This window comes from Lytechinus variegatus, chromosome 4 (genome assembly GCF_018143015.1).
Source record: "Lytechinus variegatus isolate NC3 chromosome 4, Lvar_3.0, whole genome shotgun sequence".
NCBI lineage: Eukaryota > Metazoa > Echinodermata > Echinoidea > Temnopleuroida > Toxopneustidae > Lytechinus > Lytechinus variegatus.
This window is the reverse complement of record NC_054743.1, coordinates 35,583,303-35,603,945: the sequence shown is the minus strand read 5'-3', so window position 1 is coordinate 35,603,945 and position 20,643 is coordinate 35,583,303. Positions and strand designations below refer to the sequence as shown.

The window sequence follows — 20,643 nt, the reverse complement described above, 5'->3', positions numbered from 1 at the left end:
ATGAGTTTGAAAAGAATCCAATGCAATTACCACCCAAGTGTTTGTATATAAAAAAATTTTGAAATGCATAGTTGATGAGAATTGGGCAAAATAAGCACGGAATTCAATCAAATGTCGGGTATTTTTCCAAGCAATATTTATGCAGTGTCACACATATATGCTTTTCTGAGTTAGTGATCATCAGAATGATCTCGGGTGGTATTCTGAGATCCATTTTATCTCAGATAAAATAAAATATTTTATCTCCGTTAAAATCAGTGAGATAAAATACCCTTAAAATCTCTCCGAATTGGTATTCTGAGAACCATTTTATCTTCATTTTATCTCTGTTTTATCAATCTTTTCATCAATATCCAATTAGAAACGCGCTTTTATAGCTCTCTCATATCACTCAACCAATTAAAATCCATTCCGCCAGGAGGTGTGGCAAAGGGGTGAGATTGCGTCAATTTATTGACTTAAAATACGCTTGCACTATACGCTTACGCGTCTTTACGGAGATTTCTTTTTAACAAAAAGGACAATACTCTCATCTTTTTTCGAAGTCTTTATCGCATCTTTTCAAGCATCATTTCAAAGACAATATTAGTCAAGAAAAGTCTTATGAAATACTCTCTGATTGTACAGGAACAACGTTAAGGTGTTATTCTCAATAAATATATAATTTTTCTTCATTTTCATGTCACCATTTGGTGTTAATTCACCTAGAAATATTGGTGAAATCAACGTCGCAGAGATAAAATAGCCTCTACCCTCTTTTAAGTTTATTTTATTTTTTCTTCAAAGTAACATGGGCGCAAGCACATCATCTGCGTTGCAATGGCCAGATACGCGATGGGTATGTGTACGCAGGCATTGTTCTGTTGCGTATCATATGTAGATACGCAAGATAAAATTTATACGCAAGATAAAATCTAAAATTTATCTGAGAGATAAAATCTCATCTCAGAATACCAATTTCATTTTAAGAGATAAAATAAAATATTTTAAAGATAAAATGACCTCAGAATACCACCCCTGTTTTGAGCTAAGATTTCATGATTACACAAATATAAGTTTACATTAATGTACATGTACCAGATCTAAATATGATGACAATTAACCTTGGCTTGATCGAAAAAGACTTTCTCAGGAAATAATTGTTTGCTGCAACTCCTTTTTTTTATCTTTAATAAGTGAGGGAAAGCATTGCTACATTAGATTTGCTACTACATACATGTACATATACATTCTGTTTTGACTCATGATTCATGTTTGTGATTCTAGCTCAAGAAAAAGTTAATAACTACATGACTGTATATATGTTTTCTTTTACGTTTTCTTAATGTGTTCAATCTGAACAGCCCTAAAACTAAAGGCTACCTTACCTGTCCCCGAGAGTGAATTCTGTGTCTGTGATGTTGAAGGCTGGATTGATAAACTCCATCTGACTGTTAGGGTCTGTCAGGGAGGGAGGGAAATAAAAGCTTTCCAGTTAGAATCTTATCTATCACAACTGAACATATAAACCTACAGTGTACCTTTACCTTGAATTATTAATGCATTGTACTTTGATCACACATGATTACATAATTGCATGTATAAAATGAACAAAGGTTTCATTTTATTCTGCAAATAAAAATCCTAACTCAAACCTTATATTATTTTAATAATCCCTAGAAAGGCCTGGTGGGAGTTTCATAAAGCTGTTCGTAAGTTAAGGGCGACTTCAAGAATGACTGGTGATTTTTCTTGTGGTATTAAAATGGAATATTCATTGGCGATGGTTTAGCGCGTAGGGAAAGGATCACCAGTCGTTTTTAAAGTCACTCTTAACTTATAAACAGCTTTAGGAAACGGCCCCCTGGATGATTACACAATGCACTTGCCTTGCAGTTGCAAGGGAAATATCAATTACCATGCCTACATATTCACCTGTACATGGGCCAACAAAGAAAACAGAGATCTTACATTCTAAAACATTCTTTTAAGTGAATGCTGGACTTGCACACTATTACAATGCAGAAAATATTACACAGAGAAAGCATAAGAGATACATGTACAAATGGACTGCTTTTCTCGCTTCTCTTTCTCCACGATGATGATGCAACTTGTATTGGAGAGGTACTGTATGTGGAGAACTCTTTACTGCTCCATAATGAGAGAATCATTAATGTCTTTTGTGTGTATCATGAGCGTGCAAGGATGAAGTACATGTATGACCCTGTATAAACAATGCTTTGGGCCTACGGGGAAAATCACAGAGCAATATGATGATCATGATGATCATGATCATCATGATCATGATCATGATGATGATGATGATGATCATCATCATCATCATGATGACGATGAGGATGATGACGAATGATAACGATGGCAATGATGAGGATGATGATGATAGTGATGATGATGGTGACAATGATGATGATGATAATGATAACGATGATGGTGACGATGAGGATGATGATGATGATTATGGTGACAATGATGATGATGATAATGATGATAAATGTTCATTCAAAAATGGCAAAAAAAAGCTTTGCAAAAACATCAGCAAGATTATTTGTGCAATTTTGCTATTAAATCCGATGAAAAAAAATGTTGCAGAGGCACATGTCATATAGGCAACAAACTTTTTAAAGTCACTTGCCCCTGTATTTTTAAAAATCTGTTGCAGGGCAGTCAAATCTGTGAAACAATCAAATTTCTTTTGCAACTCATAAAAATTCAAATTAGCTCAAAATGATATGTTCAGAGTTGCACGGACAAAATCATGCTATCATTCAACATAACTTCACAAATGACATCATTAAAAAAATTTGTGACATTTTACGTCATGTAAGGATTTTTTTAAGGTTATGAGAATAGAGGTACAATGTATTTTGCGCACTTTTAACAACTGTTTCAGACTTGATCAAAATATAGATCAAATAGCATGTACATGTATGTACTGTGGTAGGGCCTGGTAGAGAACTATTTGGATTCATTAACTTCAGCAAGTTTGCTTGATTTCAGCAGGACCGTCAATCAAATCTGAAGAAACTGTCTTTATCCCCCCTGGAGAAAAGGGACACCTTAAAATTACATAGATACATGTACAAGTGAAAGGATGTGAATGAGACAGACTTCATACAAGATTACATTATGTTTAATGCTACTTTTTCCACAGTTTTTCTTTTTAGTTCAATCTCAACAGTTGGGTTGATTTTTCTCACCATATCTGAATAACTGAATACCACAAAAAATGTTGCTGAGCTTTCTTACATCATATCTTAAATAGGGCATTTAATTTGCTTGATTTTCAATTATTCATCAGTTGGACCTACGTGCGCACATGCAGGCAAACACAAACAAACAGCACTTGGCCTGTTAGACATTGAAGATATTAAAGTTAAACTTGCTGGCACTCAACACTGCCTGATGAAAAATGAGATGACGTTTGACAGTTATCATTTGAAAGTGCAGTGCGGTGTGTTACCACAAAAAACAAGTTCAGGAAATGCATTGACACATACTTATGCTAGATATGTGAAAAAAAACAATGAAAAAAAAATGCAATCTGTCGTATCAGAATTTTGTAAAAAGCTACTGAAAATGGTCTGAGCCGATAGCAAATTCATCACAATTTTTATTTTTTAATGAAATGGAATCCTTTACATATTTTTATTTTTTAATCCTTTTTTAAATTGTTTTTTATATGTTTGATCTTCATTTTTCTTTTCTTTTTTTTCAACTTTTTTATTACATACATGTGTATCTAACTGAAAGTAATTTTAATCAATTAATACATATACAGTGTATATACAGTTGAGGCCAAAAGTTTACATACATCCATGGAATTTAGTGGAAATTGTTCACTTGCCAACATCGTAAAATTTACTGTATGTTCAGAAATATAAATACGACCATGACAAATTTGGTATCAAATGAAAGAGCATGTCAAGCTCTTTCACATTATTGGGATGCTATCGTGATTAAAGTATATTTGAGATGGAACTTTCTTTGAATAAAAAAGTAATATTCGTGCCAAATGTATTCTATATGTTTATTATATTTTCAAATATCGTTTCTTAAAAATATAACAAGTGGAATGCCTCTGGCCGTCTCACCTGCATCACGCGGTTCAATATAGCAGCAGTGCTGACTTTGAATACTACTCTAACTCGCACAAGATGTTCAGTGATACATGTACATGGTTACTCTTATGTCCACTTTTTATGAACTAGACCAATAAACTTACAGAGATATGATGGTTATTCAACAAAAAAACCCAACATGGCCAAAGTTCATTGACCTTACATGACCTTTGACCTTGATCATGTGACATGAAACTCGCACAGGATGTTCAGTGATACTTGATTACTCTTATGTACAAGTTTCATGAATCAGATCCATAAACTTTCAAAGTTATGATGGTAATTCAACAGATACCCCCGATTCGGCCAAAGTTCATTGACCCTAAATGACCTTTGACCTTAATCATGAGACCTGAAACTTGCACAAAATTTTCAGTGATGCATGATTACTATTATGTCCAAGTTTCATGAATCAGATCCATAAGCTTTCAAAGTTATGATGGGAATTCAACAGATATCCCCAATTCGGCCAAAGTTCATTGACCCTAAATGACCTTTGACCTTGGTCATGTGACGTGAAACTCTTGCAGGATGTTCAGTGATACTTGATTAACCTTATGTCCAAGTTTCATGAACTAGGTCCATATACTTTCTAAGTTATGACGTCATTTCAAAAACTTAACCTCAGGTTAAGATTTGATGTTGACGCCGCCGCCGCCGTCGGAAAAGCGGCGCCTATAGTCTCACTTTGCTTCGCAGGTGAGACAAAAATGTCAAATCTATGATTTATGTTACATTTTCTATCATGATATGTCACCAATGAAAAAAAAGTGTAATAAAAAAATGTTTGTGTTGAGAAGTAACTAGCACAAATATAAAATGTTTTTGTCAAGTTTTTATTTTTTTGTCTAAAATATGAAGATTTGGGGGAGAAAATGACCTTATTTTATATTCACTTATTTATTTACTAATCTATCTATCTATCTACATGTATCTACATATCTACATCTATCTATCTATATGTTCATATATTATACTTAATCATATATTTCTTTGTTTGTTATTAATCTAATGATTAAATTAAATTATTACTTTTTTTAGTGTGGGGGGGGTTCCTGATTGTTTATATTACATCTTATAAGCCCTATACTTTAATACATAGTGCTTGGAGCACTTTATAAAGCAACATTTTTATCATCGTCATTTTTACATGCTGTTTTAATAAACTTTGGCATTATGCGTTTCACACTGCATTTTCCTTAACCCCATACTATCCTTCACCCCATACTATTTTTTTTTTGGTTTTACACTGTCTTTCTTAACCCCGTACTATCGCACAGCTCAAGAATATTGATGAATTTGCCACACAGCGCATGATTAACATGCAATTTCGAATTCTGTGATTGGTTAATGCTTGGCCCCACCAATTTCCGTGGTTAAGGAAAATATGTGCAGTGTGAAAAGTACATACAATACTCACCTGATTCACTTTGTTGTCTTGGTGTAGCTACTTCATCTCCAAACTCTGGAAGTGGAACCTCTATTCGAGCTGGCAAAGAGAAAGAAAAAAAATGAATAAATATGACTACATAATGAAGAAAGGGGGCCCCGAAATCTTTGTACCAAAAATATTTTAAATTCCACAATTTTGGGGGGAACATATATTATCATAAAGCAAATAGAGAATCAGATATTTACAACATTTACTCTGACGACAACTGCTCCTACATGTACATGTACATGTACATGTAAGTATACTGGAAAATCTGCACATTACAAAATACACTGTATACTCTGAAACGTGAACGTTTGTTCCTAGAAGCCGACGGCCAAATAGCAAATCCTCAAGTCATTTTCAACATAACAATCTGTCACAGATATAACCACAAATATAAACCCTAACCCTAGAAGTATCACACATACATGTACATGTACCTTCAGAGAAAAAGTTGAGTCGCAACATATAGGCCTACACAACAGGCTCTGGACACAGCATTGATTGATTACCTAATCACCAGAAAGCCAACTCACAGAATAAGAAGTAGATGAAAATTTTTATGAACACTCCTCTTGCCCCCAACTTTCCATTCAATGCATGTATCATCCAAAAGACAAAAATAAACACGCTCTGGGCTCAACGTCAAATTACCATCAAGTGCAGGGCGTAATTTCGCTTCCAATAATTAGGTTTTGACACTTCAGCCGCCTTAGGGTTTACATTGTACAGTGTAAACATACGGATATTATATTACATATTGTACATGTATATTGGAATAACATTGAAAAATGAGGCTATAAAGAAATGGGAAATTATGTATTTATTGCTGTATACACTTTGAACATGTGTCGTATGCTCTACAAACGATCACAAGTTTCACATTGTAATTCACCTTAAAGGGGAAGTTCACCCTGACAAAAAGTATGTTTTTAAAAAAAAGCAGAAAACAAATATTGTCATAGGTTTGAGAAAAATACATCACAGAATAAAAAGTTATTAGAATTTTAATCATTTGATTTTCATGTATGACGTCATATGCAACTGACTCTTCTACATACATCACATGGTAAAAATCAATGAAATGTCATTTTCTCAGAATATTGAAAATCAAGGAATTTTACTGTCCATCGGTATATCAATACGCAAATAATTTCACAGACAAACCCATTCCTAAAAAGAAAACAAAAAAATGTCATTAAAAACCATCAAAAATTGAAATTTATGCATTTTATATTACATAACTTACAGTATGAGGCAGCTGCTCCTTTAAATAATATGACGTCACAAATCCCCAAAATTATAATATCATCTTTAATTAGTAAGCATTATGATTCCCACTACTCTTAATTAGATATGAGAAGTCAATTTTCACCAACTTGCCCCACTGCCTCCTTAAATTTATTGAAGCATGAAGGAAGGTGACAAAATTAGAAGATAGACCTGGAAGCTTGACTGCTAATTCAGCATTCTTCCAGTATTTGCGGTAAGGTAAGGTAAGGATTTTTCTCAAACCTTCACCACTATTTTACATGATTTTTTTCTGCTATTTTTACAAGAAAACTTTTTTTCAGGGTGAACTTCCCCTTTTAATATAAATCATATGTACAGTACATGTGCAGTATGCATATTGGTATAAAATCCAAACTGCTTCTTCAATCAATACAAAAGTAAATCTAGAAAATGTATGTATGATCTACATTCAAAGCTTTGCGTGTATACATGTACGAGACCATATTCTTTTTATCGAGATGAAGTCCAGCTTTGGAATTAAAGAAATTAAAAAAATTTTAGCTGGTGAGTACCGGTAGTAGAATTAGCAAACAAACAACAGACGAAAACAGGCCAAACCTGTAATGATATCTACATATTATCCAGAGTCCAGAGTATTAGACAGGTAAAAATACCCTCAGCAATCACAAGTCTATACAATCGTAATTGGGCTTGATAGGTTGATTTCCTATAAAGCGTAAAGTCAAAAGCGATGGTTGTAAAGTACTCCAATTTCAAAAACAATGAAAAATTCCTTAAATCATCGGTAAAATAAGCAACAACATGATCTCCCACACAAATTGATATTCAAGCAAGGAGCTTCGATCTGTAGCTCCTGGATTCGAGGCCGATATTAACACTATATGTACATGTACACTGTATGCGTACATGTCTACAATGTCAGTTGAAAATTATTTGCTGTAAACATTTGACAATCCTCAATCTATCCATGGACTTAGGAAGAAATCTATATGAGACGATCTTTCTAAAAACCATGTGACTTTGATCCAATGACTCTACTGTAGAAGAACACGCAGACAGATTAGACCTACATGTATTAATCAAACGCCTCCAATATTAAAATGAGACCAAATACAGGTAAATATTGTGGTGACAGCTTGAACAAACAGGAAAAAATCTCCAACCTTGTCTAATAGTTGAAACATATCACACACGGAACAATGAAGAAAAAATACAAGGAGGGGGAAGGAGAAAGGAGAGGGAGGAGGAGATAGAAAAAGGAGGAGGGAGAGGGGGAGGAGGAGGGGTGAAGGAAGAGGAGAACAACAAAAACACGAACAAGAATAAGAGGCACTGAGCATGGCAAACTTAAACTCAATACAAGTACATGTACATGTACACCAGTACACGCAGGGAGCATTGACGAGCAATAGATGATGAAATGAGCTGAAAATGTTATTATTTGAAAAAAAAGCTTTGTCATGTGTATAAAGAGTTTTAAATGAAAAAAACAAATATTCGTGTTCATCGCAGTGCTCATCGAAAAACAGAAGAAGGAAAAAGAAATTGGATGAATGACTGAAGAATAGGAAGGAGAAGATGAAAAAGAAGAAGAAAAAAGAAGAAGAAATAAAAAAAGAAAAAGGAGGATGAGGATGGGAAGGTAAGGAGAAGGAGGCTGAGTACGAAAAGAAAGAAGAAGACAGTGATGATAACAAAATGCATATTGAAGTATGTAAGATTGTCTGAATATATTTTTAATTATCATTTACATCGCATCATCTGTACAACACATTCGGCCTGTACAAAAATAAAATGAAGTTCAATGCACACGAGAAGGTAATTTATAACAAGATCTTCACCAACAAGCCTTTAATCCAACTCTTGGAGCTTGGTGTAATCTCTGCAGCTGAAAATAGGCAAGGAGGAGCGTAGAGGAAACACATACATGCAGCCTTGGCCTTACCACAGATCCTGAGCCCTATCCCTTCTGCGAATTCATTTTATGATGCACTCAGAATTATTGATCACACAGGGATGTACTGTATATTAATTTGTTTTACGTGTATACCTTAATTCAATTCTTAATTTCAAAGCAATCTGAATGAAGGTCCTGTACATCTACATGTACATGTAACAGAATGCAAATCCACTTTTTGTGGGGGTGGACTTGACCTTTTATCCATTCATGTGTACAGTGTATCACACTAAAACATGAACTTCAAATTTACATTTGGTCTACTGATTACTTATACCCTTTTCATAAACCTATCCTCCAATTAGCCGCCTAAGAGTAATGCGGATAATTCAATAAAAATTGCGTTCACAAACTCCGAAAATAAGCCGCATTATTTTTACGAGCGCCCGTCCTGAAAAAGGCGGATAATCGTCATGACAACTGGACACGCCCCCTCCGATGCTGGTGTGTTGGAAAAGGGTGACCTTGTGACCGCACCATGGCAATTATCCGCATTATTTGGAAATGCGTTCATAAACTCAAAATCTTGTCCCAATGCTGCTATTATGCGGATAATAGCAGCATCAAAATAATGCGGATAACTCTGGTCCTCCTCCAATTTTACAACCAAATTATGCTGCTATTAGCCGCATAATTGGGTTTATAAAAGGGGTATTAATTCATTCGTTCATTAGTTTAGAATTTGATTGTTCATATTAAATTCATTTATCAATTTATATTAAATTAGTAATTTATTTTTCAATGATTTTATTTATTTGGGCTGCATTTGAATATACATTCCTTATTCATTCATTCATTCATCAATTCAATTCCAATAATATTTTTTTATTAATTAATCAATTCATTCGCTCATTTCATAGTCATCAATCAATCAATGATTGATTTATGATTGATTTTGATAATTCATTCAGAAGAAAATCAGATTATACATGTAGATGGACTACCCACCCCCCCCCCCCCCCCCACACACACACAAAAAAAATACTTAAAATTATTTTTAAAAATTGAGGCAAAGCACAATTTTATTTTTAAAAAATCATAGTAAAAATGAGGATTGGGCTACAATACCCAAAAAGCTTCACAAGAAAATGTATTGTAATGTACATCTTATCACACAAGAAGTGGCATTGACTTGAGTACAATGTTCTCTATCATGTACACAAAGGAACATGAACATAAATAATGTCTGTTTCAATTTATACTCTGTAGGACACACAAATTTCACATATGTATTGGGATCAAAGTCCCAGGGGCTAATGACATCAATGAACATTGAAGTGGTTTCAGTGATTTCTTTTCTTTCACTACATGTACATACATGTATTGATGTACAGTATGCCCAAAGTGAGGAAATTGCCTATACTGTTCATAATTTCTTTGATATTGATACTGTATGAATATAGATGAAATTAATAGCTTCATCTCATTTTTGGCTGCATACATATACATGTATGTACATCTTTCTTATATTCAAGGCTACCAAGTAGTTGCTCTATAATCGGCATCATTGGAATGCCCATGAAAAAACTGCAATCTGATGATTTATACATCCCATACAGGTAGTCTTGAGTTTCAGACCTTAAAAACTTAACTTTTCAATCTTTTTATGAAAGTAAATCATGTATTACATGTACATGCTATTTTCCAACAATTTCGGTAATCATCATTAATTAATCAGTAATTATCATAGTCTCTTTCTCATTAAATTTGTGGCCTGGGTACATCAACATATTTATATCGGCATAATTAACATACCGCGGTACACTGTACAATATTTCAAAGAAATCGATGCATCTTTTAATTATACCCCTTTCATACTGACAGCCGAAGTGGAGTTACTCTGGAGCCCAGAAGGAGTTACTCCACTTTGGAGGGCAGTATGAAAATTCTAGGATTACTTCGATCCGGACTCAAAGCAGAACCCACTTTGAGAAGAGGGTTACAGAGTTAGCCCACACTGGAAGTGCGGTATCGCCTATCTCTCGCGTATCAACTCAAGCATATCAACTCAATCCGTAGTTACTCCGGAGTAACGCAACTTCGTCTTCAGTATGAAAACACCTCCAGAAAGTTATGAAGAAGTTCGAAAAAACACAGTTGCTCACCCCAATTGTGCATATGAGTGGGATTAATGATCCTATCTCTCGCGTACATGTAACTTCATTCATTTACACATGGGGAGTTTCCGCTTGGAAACCATGAAAATGACTGCGGATACACCGCTGCAGAGCTTGCCAGTTTGAGAGGGGGTGTTATGTCGGTCCGCAGTGCAAGCATATCAACTCAATCCGAAGTTGCTCCGGAGTATTAACTCCACTTCGCCTTCAGTATGAAAACACCTCCAGAAAGTTATGGCAAAGTTTGAAAAACACAGTTGCTCACCGCAATTGTGCACATGACTAGTGGGATTAATGATCCTCTGACTAATAAGCCAGTACAGTCAGAAACATTTTCTAAGACGTCATCCTAGTCTCATTTTCAATTGGTCTAATCAGTGCCAATTCATCCAATCACCGACTCGTCTACTATCATTTGGTCTACCATCAGTTTGTCCACAATCCACAGAGTCTAATTGCCAATTCATCCACTCACCATTTTGTATAATAACCAGTTGGTCCAATTGCCATTTAGTCCATATACCATTTGGCCTAATTTGATTAAGTGTTAATTGGGTGAGAAGCATGAAAATGAAATTGGTAGGCCTATTAGACCAACTGGTTATGAGACCAAATGGTCATAGACGAACTGGTGATCAGACGACGTGATTATTGGACCACATGGTTTTTGGACCAAAAGTGTTGATGGACGGAATGGCATTAGACTAAATGAAGGTAGACCATGTGATGAGTGACAAGTTGGCAATAGACAAAATTTGGCAATTTACTGTCCTTTTGATGCAAAGCTCTAAATTACAGGAATTCATGAGCAATGAATTTGGACTGCATACATGTACATTGCTTTATGATCATCAGAAAGCACGTGAACATACCAGCCAAAAAAGTACAAAAACCACAACACCATGGTGCTTCCATGAAGCTTGAAATTTCTTTTATAGGAATCAATGAATATAATGCTATAATATAATTATGAAAGCATTTCAACTGTCCAAGTGTTTTTCATGCCACAAACCTAGCCTAAGTAAAAGGGGAGTTGCCGAAACAGACTCAGAAATTTCTTTTGAAAAAGGGCGAATTTTTCTCTCTATTTTTCATTTTCTTTGGACTTCTGAGAATTTCTTAAAGAGGTTATGAGATTACTTTTTCTCTGGTATAAAGTTGTAGTTTGAATAAGGAGAGCCAGATATTACACAAATCTTTTTTTATATATAATTACTGGCTCAATCTCTCAGCTATATTTATGTCTGGGAATAATAACAACAGAGTAAACAAGGAAATATGATTTAAACTAAATTTTGACACTTTTCAGCTTCACATAATTTCAGCACAGAGTTAGACCTTGATCCAAGTTGAATTGGGTTTTAGAATACAGGTCCTGGACTTCTGAATTCTGTAACTCCAATTTCACTAGGGACCATCTGGTTCCAAAAGCCAACAAGTTTACTCACCTTGCATAACAAAATCCACAGAATTAGGGAGAGGTAGACCATTCTGCACCATTGCAATCATCTTGAGAGCGCAATAAAACTGACTCCTACCGTAGTACCCTAATCTCCCAGCTCCACACAGCTCATTAATCTGTATTGAAAAATATACAATTCAAACCATTAAATTCATGTTTTACATGGTTTAACCCTCTGGCATTGGTACCCCCACTTACCAATACATTGGGTGTACTCTGATAGCCACGGTTTATTAACCCTCATTCATTAAAAAATACAATTATGTTAATCCTCCAGCAAAAATGTTTGACATTAGTATTGTTGTGATAAGAGAATGGAAAAACAAGGGAAAAAAATTAATGACTTATGTCAAACAAATTATCTTTAACAGACATACTCCATGTATGGAATCTCCCATGGAAGTGGGGACTCAAATTAGGCCTACATGTATTGTGTAGACTAGTGTTAACCGTTAAACATAGGATTAATAATCAGAATAGGCCTACTATCCAATTGGTTCCCAGATTTCCCACATAAGAATGACATGACATGAAAACTCTGAAGATATCATGTGCTTGCCAGGTTGGCTTCTGAGGTGGTATTTTATTTGTCATTTGTATAATATTGTATGCACAATGCAAGAATGGAGACAATCAGTCAGGTGCTAACTCAGAATATCACCAGCTAATGATGATTTCCAATCTCTTGTACATAATGGAGGGACCTAAAGCTACATTCTTCGTTTAGGTCTACAAAAGATAAAAATTATGGCAATATTAATATTTGAACAGGCTTTTTACTCTAATTTATGGTAAATAATCTAAAGCTTTAAAAATGAAAATCCAGGTGTGTTTCTGAAGACCTGGGCCCTGTTGTACAAAGAGTTACGATTGATCTGATCAATCGCAACTATGGACGGCCAGCAACGTCAACATCTATTATGCATGTTTGTTCAAAATATTTTCTAGGCAAATTCTAGCTGTGATGTATATTCATGCATTCATTGTTTTCTTGAAAATTCACTGTGCTTCCTTTTAGTTTGTAACAGAGGACATTGTGCAAATTTTCTGTGGAAAAAATTATGAGTGATGGATTTCCATAGAGTTACGATTGATTGGATCAATAGTAACTCTTTGTACAACAGGGCCCTGACTTTACTGTTGGAATTGGAAGGGGTAAAGGAAATTGCATTTCCTGTGCTTCAAACACGGCCATATTGTTGAAAGAAAATAAGAAATTCAAGAGGGCTCTGCAAAACTGGAAATAGTCGCCCGTTTTTTTATGAATTTTTGTGATTTATTGCTGCCTCTGTAGTAAGTCTGAATGGGAATTCTTTGTCACAGTGCAGTCACAGTTCCATAAATTGCAAGTGCACATTTAGCCATTGAAATTGATATGCAAATGAGTGGTGCATCCATGTAGCTTTATCATTGATAATTTATATATTCCTACACATAATTCAATATCTTGAAATGCAAAAGTCCCATTGCTTTTAACCAAGACTTTGAGGTATCTCATTGAGCATTAAATAGGGTCTAGCAAGCCTTTCTTATCTGGGTTTAATTTCTCTTTTCTTGAAATAAAGATTTCCACAAATTGGATTTGATATTAGTTTCGAAATAAACCTTTCGTCTCTTTCTTTTTCCTCAGTTATACATACTAAAAAAGGAGCGCTAATTGCAACTAGTGGCAGCCAAATTGGTTTGCTAAAAAAAGGGGGGGTAAAAAATGGGCATTTTGCCATTTTTGGAATTCTAAATTAATTTAACCTGCTTCATGTAGAAATATGTTTATATGTTGAAGTAATTACACATGAAAATAAAACTGAAAAACGAACCACTAGAACTGATTTCATACAGTCACATCACATGACATGATTCATGCTAGTTTGATTCATAATAATTGATCTCCACATTTTCTAGCTTCGTTCAGACATCAGTCGTCAACATCACTTCACTTTTAACTTTAAGTTTTATCATTGACAAATTCAGTTTGATTATTAACATGGTTACTAATTTTGAAAATAATATGCATCAGAATATATTCATTTAACATTAACAAAACAGTCAAAACTAGACAAACTTAAAGATAAATGACTAATCCGGGACCGGGTTTCCGACCTACCCTCTGAATTACGTCGTCCGAGAGCTGCGGACTCAACCTGAATAAACTCATCGCTCTCTGGGCCGCAACTCGCCCGGAGCTTTCCTTGTCGGATTTGCTGAAGAGCTCGGGGTAATATTGCTGCTCTGCGGGACTCAAGAAAGAACCCTCCATGGCTGATATTAAGATTCGAAATCAGGGCCGAAAGAATTTGAAATCAAGAGAGAGGCTGGAAATCTGTAAAACCTGATGTAAATATCACGAAAACCTAGAAATTGATGGGTAATCACACCCTCCTTTTCGTTCCTTTCGCATCACTGATGGCAGCCATATTGTCGGTGACGTCAGAACAAGTCCCGGATGAGTCACAAAGATGTTTATTCTGGCTTTCTTCCTTTCGAACTTTGAATCTTTGAAGTAAATAACAACAAAATCTCACACAAAAATGTGTTTGTCAAAGCGAACAAATTATAATTGCTAGTCGATCAGAAGGGTGTATCAGGACAACTGGGTCCATTGTAATTTGATACAATGATCATAGGCGGATCCAGCTTTTGGCGAAAGGGGGTGCGCACTGCCGAGCGGCGCACATATTTTTGCACTTCACCGGCGCCATAAAAGAAAATATTGAAAAAGGGGTAAAGTCTGACCCTGTCAAATATTCCTTTCAAAGTGTAGGATAATATCTCCGGGGGGGTGCAAGACTCAAACATATTTTTGAAAAAAAATAACGGACCAAGCTCACATTTGCAAATTTTTCATAGTTTTCATGAAATGTTAAGGAAAAAATGTGTTTTCACAACAGCTGATCGGGAATTTGCCCCCCCCCCCCTTCCTGTATACAACCATTCCCTGAAGTCCACTTATACAACAAAAATATACATCAATCTTTCTAAAACATATACAATGTATATAGAGAGATTGAAAAACTTATTCAAGAAAGAAAGTCAAGCAAATATAACACAAATTATAGGCTTATGTCGAAAGGGTGGGTGCTGTCGCGTTAGGGTGCGTCAACGCGAACGCGAAGATTCGTCCAAAGCCCCCCCGGTTTGGCCGAAAGGGTGCGTTGGTAGCGCCACGTCGCGTCGCGTTCACTGGAACGCGCCCTTTCGTCCAAAGCCCCCCCGGTTTGGACGAAAGGGTGTGTTTAATAATAATGAATAAATAAATACAAATATTTATAAGAAAGCTGAATATAAGGTATTTCGTCAAACATTGCCAATTTGCACGTAAAATAGTGGATTTTCAATCATTTAAAGCATTGACAATTTGAGGAAAAGAAAGAAAAGTTCAACTAAGAATAATAATGATAATAATGATAATAATTATGATAATAATAATAATGATAATAATAATAATGATAATAACATCAGATACCCACCCTTGCAATAAGCCACTTGGCGCCAATTTTTCACTCCAAATTCATTTCCATAAATTCACTCTTTGGGGTGAAAATTATTATTATTATCATTATTATAATTATTATTATTATTATTGTTATTATTTTTATTATTATAAGTATTATTATCATTATTATTATACAAACAACACGCACATATTATTATTATTATTATTATTATTATTATACACACAACACGCACACATACACAACAGATACATCTCACAAAATATACTGAGGCAGGGTCTCAAGTGTAAAATATAGTAAGGTAGGGTCTGAAGAGTTAAACGTTGTGAATGCTGACCCGACATCAATTTTGGCCTTGCCCTTCCAGGACACATCTGCTGTAAGTTTTATAATTTGGGGGACACCTAATATCTCCAGGTATACGAATGTTTTCCTTTGTAATAAATACACACCTGCAAAGTATAAAATTGAAGGTAAGTTACTTTTTTTTATTTGAAAGAACCTTGAAATCAGTCATAATTTTTACATGTATCAATTTTACACCATAAAACATTTCCACCGAAAAATCCTCATGCAGCATGCCGTCATTGTTTTTTTTACCTTAAAAAGAATGTTTGTGCCATATGATGATTTATGTTCCAATGCAAATTTCACATATCACTCGTCTTTTTTGTTTGTTCAGCTTTCTTATAAATATTTGTATTTATTTATTCATTATTATTAAACACACCCTTTCGTCCAAACCGGGGGGGCTTTGGACGAAAGGGCGCGTTCCAGTGAACGCGACGCGACGTGGCGCTCCCAACGCACCCTTTCGGCCAAACCGGGGGGGGCTTTGGACGAATCTTCGCGTTCGCGTTGACGCACCCTAACGCGACAGCACCCACCCTTTCGAAATAAGCCCAAATTATGCATGTTATGTGCGATTTCAAAATCGTGTACAAACCCTTTTATTGCGATGAGGCCATATCTTTTGTATATTAATTGAGATACTATTTTGTTACTATATATATATATATATACACACACAGGGGCGTCGATCCTTTTTTCAGATTGGGGGGGCGAGCTTAATATTTTGATATTTCGATCTGACAAAAAAATGACAGTTTAACTTGGGCGTTTTTAAAAAAGAACAAGATTATATCCAACAAAAGATTATTGCAAATCGAAGCGGGAGTTCTTTTGAGGTTCAGAACTGAAAACGGGACATTCTATTCACCTATTTAATCATGAAAAGTATGGGGTTTTGCTACAGAAATGATGCGAGCGCGAAGCGCGAGCTGAAAATTTTTATATTCCAATCTGAAAAGCGGACAATTTGAGCAAATAAAGAACGAGTAGTGTAGCTCAATCTCGCTTGCTGATTTCTGCGTAACATTACCATCTTATTGTATTTTTGCACATGCGGAATTATTGGGGGAGGGCAAAACGATATGTTTGCCCCCCAATATTTTCATTGGTGGGGCGATCGCCCCCCCCCGGATCGACGCCTCTGCATATACAATGATACTACATCATGAATCATTTGGAATACATCACCAATCCAGGTTTATATATCATCATTCAAATTTCATGTACATGAGGTATAGGCCTATATACAGAATTTGGTATTTATATATATTATTGTGATGCTTTTCACTAAATCTAATGCAATTTGTAATGATGATTAATTTTTATCTAATTATTTGATGAAACTGGATATAATGCTTATGACCTGAATTCAGAAAGAGATCCTTCAAGACAGAGCTTTGTAAATATTTCTCCAGTTTTACAGGTATCGTTATCTTTGTTTTAAACTTCTTCCAGAGTGATCAGATGAATAACTTTTAACTTCATGGAAGATGAAAATAAATCAAATTTTATGGCGTAAACATTTAAACGTTAAAACAAAGGTATTGACAAACTGTATTTATACATTGAAAATCATATTAGTGGTTTAAGGTCTAACGAATATACGTCTGGTTGCGTAATATACACTCCCGGTATAAGCAACGGGTTTTAGCAAAGTTTTGGACTAAAATATCGAATCATCTTTATAAAACACTATAGTAGCTGTCTTACACTAAAGGCCAAAGAGGTTGCACAATGTGATGTGGAATGTGTAAAGGAGAAAGGTGACTGACTTTTTCTTACTAAAGCATTGGAAAATAATATCAAAATAAAGGATTTGCTCTACACTTTTGAATGATTCTGGGATTTTTTGAATAACAAATTAAAGATTTCATGACATCTGTGGGCAACTGTCCCGAACAAGTCCACTCTGTAAGGGCATGCGATAAGCTTTGTTATTCGTTATGACCATTCAACAATAAAATGTATAACTAGGTGCCGCTGATCATTCTTGACCGGCGTCGATCTAGATTTGGTTGGCAATAGGCCCTTATTCATTATTCTACCGGCGACTATTTATTGGAATCAGGGCCGCTGATCATTCTTGACCGGCGCCGATTTAAATTTAGGTGGCGCCGGTTAAGACAAAGGAAGCGCCGATTTGTCTTGACCGGCGCCGATTTAAACAAGTAGTGCTGATTATTTTACCGACGTCACGTAAGATTCAGGCAGCGGCAATTCATTATCGACTGGCGCCGATTTAGAACCAGGAGGCGCCGATTATTCTTGACTGGCGCCGATTTTTAACCAGGTGGTGCTGATTATTCTTGACCAGCCCCGATTTAGATATAGGTGGCGCTGATTATTCTTAATCGGCGCCGGTTAAGAACTTAGGCAGCGCCGATTTTTCTTTACCGGCGCCGATTTATAACCAGATGGCGCCGATTATTCTTGTCCAGCGTCGATTTAGATTTAGGTGGCGCTAATTATCCTTGATCGGCGCCGGTTAAGACTCTGGCAGTGCCGATTGTTCTTGACTGGCGCCGATTTAATAGCGCTGATTATTCTTGTCCGGCGCAGATTTAGATTAAGGTGGCGCTAATTATTCTTGATTGGCGCCAGTTATATGCAGGCAGGGCACTGCTACCGGCGAAGTTGTTGGGAAAAAGGTAGTTAAAAGAAAAGATAAGGAAGATGATAAGATTGCGCTTTGCTGGGGATATAGTCTTTCCTTTACTGTTGCTAATGTTATATCAGTGTATATTTTTTTAAGCGGCGCCTTTTCTTTTCTTTTCTTTCCTTTTCTTTCCTTTTTTTTTCAAGCGGCGCCTTTTCTTTCTTTTACTTTTATTTCATTTTTATTTTGAGCGGCGCCTTCGGCGCCGCTCAAATATTAGGGGGGGCGCGCGCACCCTGCGCACCCCCCCTGGATCCACCGATGATGATCATGAAAATATCGCTTGGTGTATAGGCCTATATATCCGCACAATTTAAGCATAATAAACATTTTCAATCATGAATATATATACAGTGCGTATAAAAAACGGTACAGTTTTGAAAAGTCTATAAAAAAATTGTTTCAAATTATTATATCTATATTTTGATGTTAATAGATGCTTTTAGATCTTCTCTTTGAAATGCCATTTAAGAAAATAAATTTTGTTCATGCTTGAGCCGTTGAGCGAACAAGGGACGTTTTTGTCAGAGGTTCAAAAAGAGGCTTGCGCCAAAATGGCAGAAATGAGAAATTCGATGATTAGACTTTTGGCTGATCAGCAGACTTCCTCTTAATCTTTTCATTATCTTTGCCATAATTTTCGAATTATGCTGTCAAATTTCATTTACAAATTTATTTATTTACCTGAATTATTTTGTTTTTCATTTAAAAGGCTTTGATTTTTTTTCATAAGTAAGAAAAGAAGACTTTTTTTCAACCCAAGTAAGAAGATTTGCATTATCAATTGGGAGAATTTGTAATTATTCAAATCAGTTTATCATGTGAAACAAATTATGTTATGGTACCTATAAAAAGGCATGAATCCTATTTTCAAGGGGTAAGTTGAATCCTTCACCAAGTATGTACTTGACAGGACAAACAGGAAAGGATTCGTGTCTTTCAATGGCAGGAATAACCGAAATATTCAAGCAAATAAGTAAGTTTGGAAATGAAATTTGACATAATTGGAAAATATTATGGCATAGATAATGAAAAGGTTAAGAGGAAGTCTGCTGCTTAGCAAGATGTCCGATCATCATATTCATTATTTAATGCCATTTTGGCGCAAGCCTCTTTTTTTACCTTTTTAGCCCCAGACAAAAACATTCCGTGTTCGCTCAAGCATGAACGAAATTAAATTATTTTAATGGCATTTGAAGGATGAGACCTCATTGACACCAAAATATAGAGATCATAATTTGAAACTAAAATTTTATAGGCTTTTCAAATCTGTCCCGTTTTTTGATACGCATGATACTTTTTTACCTGACCGCTAAGAAAGTACGAATGCCTGTGAGCAAGCAACCTGGGGACCAATGGTCCTTTCCGAGGGACCGGGTAATGAAGATTGATTGCCTTACCAAAGGGCACTAGCGCACCACTTGGGTATCGAACCCGAAACCCCCACTCTACCGACTGAGCTACCGCGCCTCCATAATGATAATATTGCTGCTTTGACTTCAAACAAAATAGGACTTATGTCTACATGATACAGGATATAAACCATTCCCCTAAATTGAGGTCAAGTCCACCTCAGAAAAAATGTTGATTAACAAAAGAGAAAAATCAGACAAGCAAATTGCTGAAAATTTCATCAAAATCGGATGTACAGTACGAAAGTTATGATAAGTTTCGCTTATTTTTCACAAAATAGTTATGCACAATGCTGTCACATGCAAACGAGAGAATTGATGATGTTCCTCACTCATTATTTCTTTTGTTTTTTATTATTTAAATTATACAACATTTCAATGGCAGATTTGACAAGGACCAACTTGACTGAACCATAAAATGATAAACAA

General features: G+C 35.5%; 1 protein-coding gene across 5 annotated transcripts in view; it reads right to left on the bottom strand.

Moving 5' to 3' along the window:
- LOC121413933 (ralBP1-associated Eps domain-containing protein 2-like) overlaps window positions 1-14,778 on the bottom strand; it is a 56,717-nt gene extending 41,939 nt beyond the window's left edge. For all 5 annotated transcript variants that reach the window (XM_041606947.1, XM_041606948.1, XM_041606949.1 and 2 more), the window contains exons 1-4: window positions 14,448-14,778; window positions 12,330-12,459; window positions 5,539-5,607; window positions 1,368-1,440 (exon numbers count right to left, since the gene is read on the bottom strand). In XM_041606947.1, the coding sequence (XP_041462881.1) occupies window positions 1,368-1,440; window positions 5,539-5,607; window positions 12,330-12,459; window positions 14,448-14,600 (425 nt within the window). In that variant the 5' untranslated portion in view covers window positions 14,601-14,778. The remainder of the gene's footprint in view (window positions 1-1,367; window positions 1,441-5,538; window positions 5,608-12,329; window positions 12,460-14,447) is intronic.
- Between the last annotated feature and the right edge of the window lie 5,865 nt (window positions 14,779-20,643).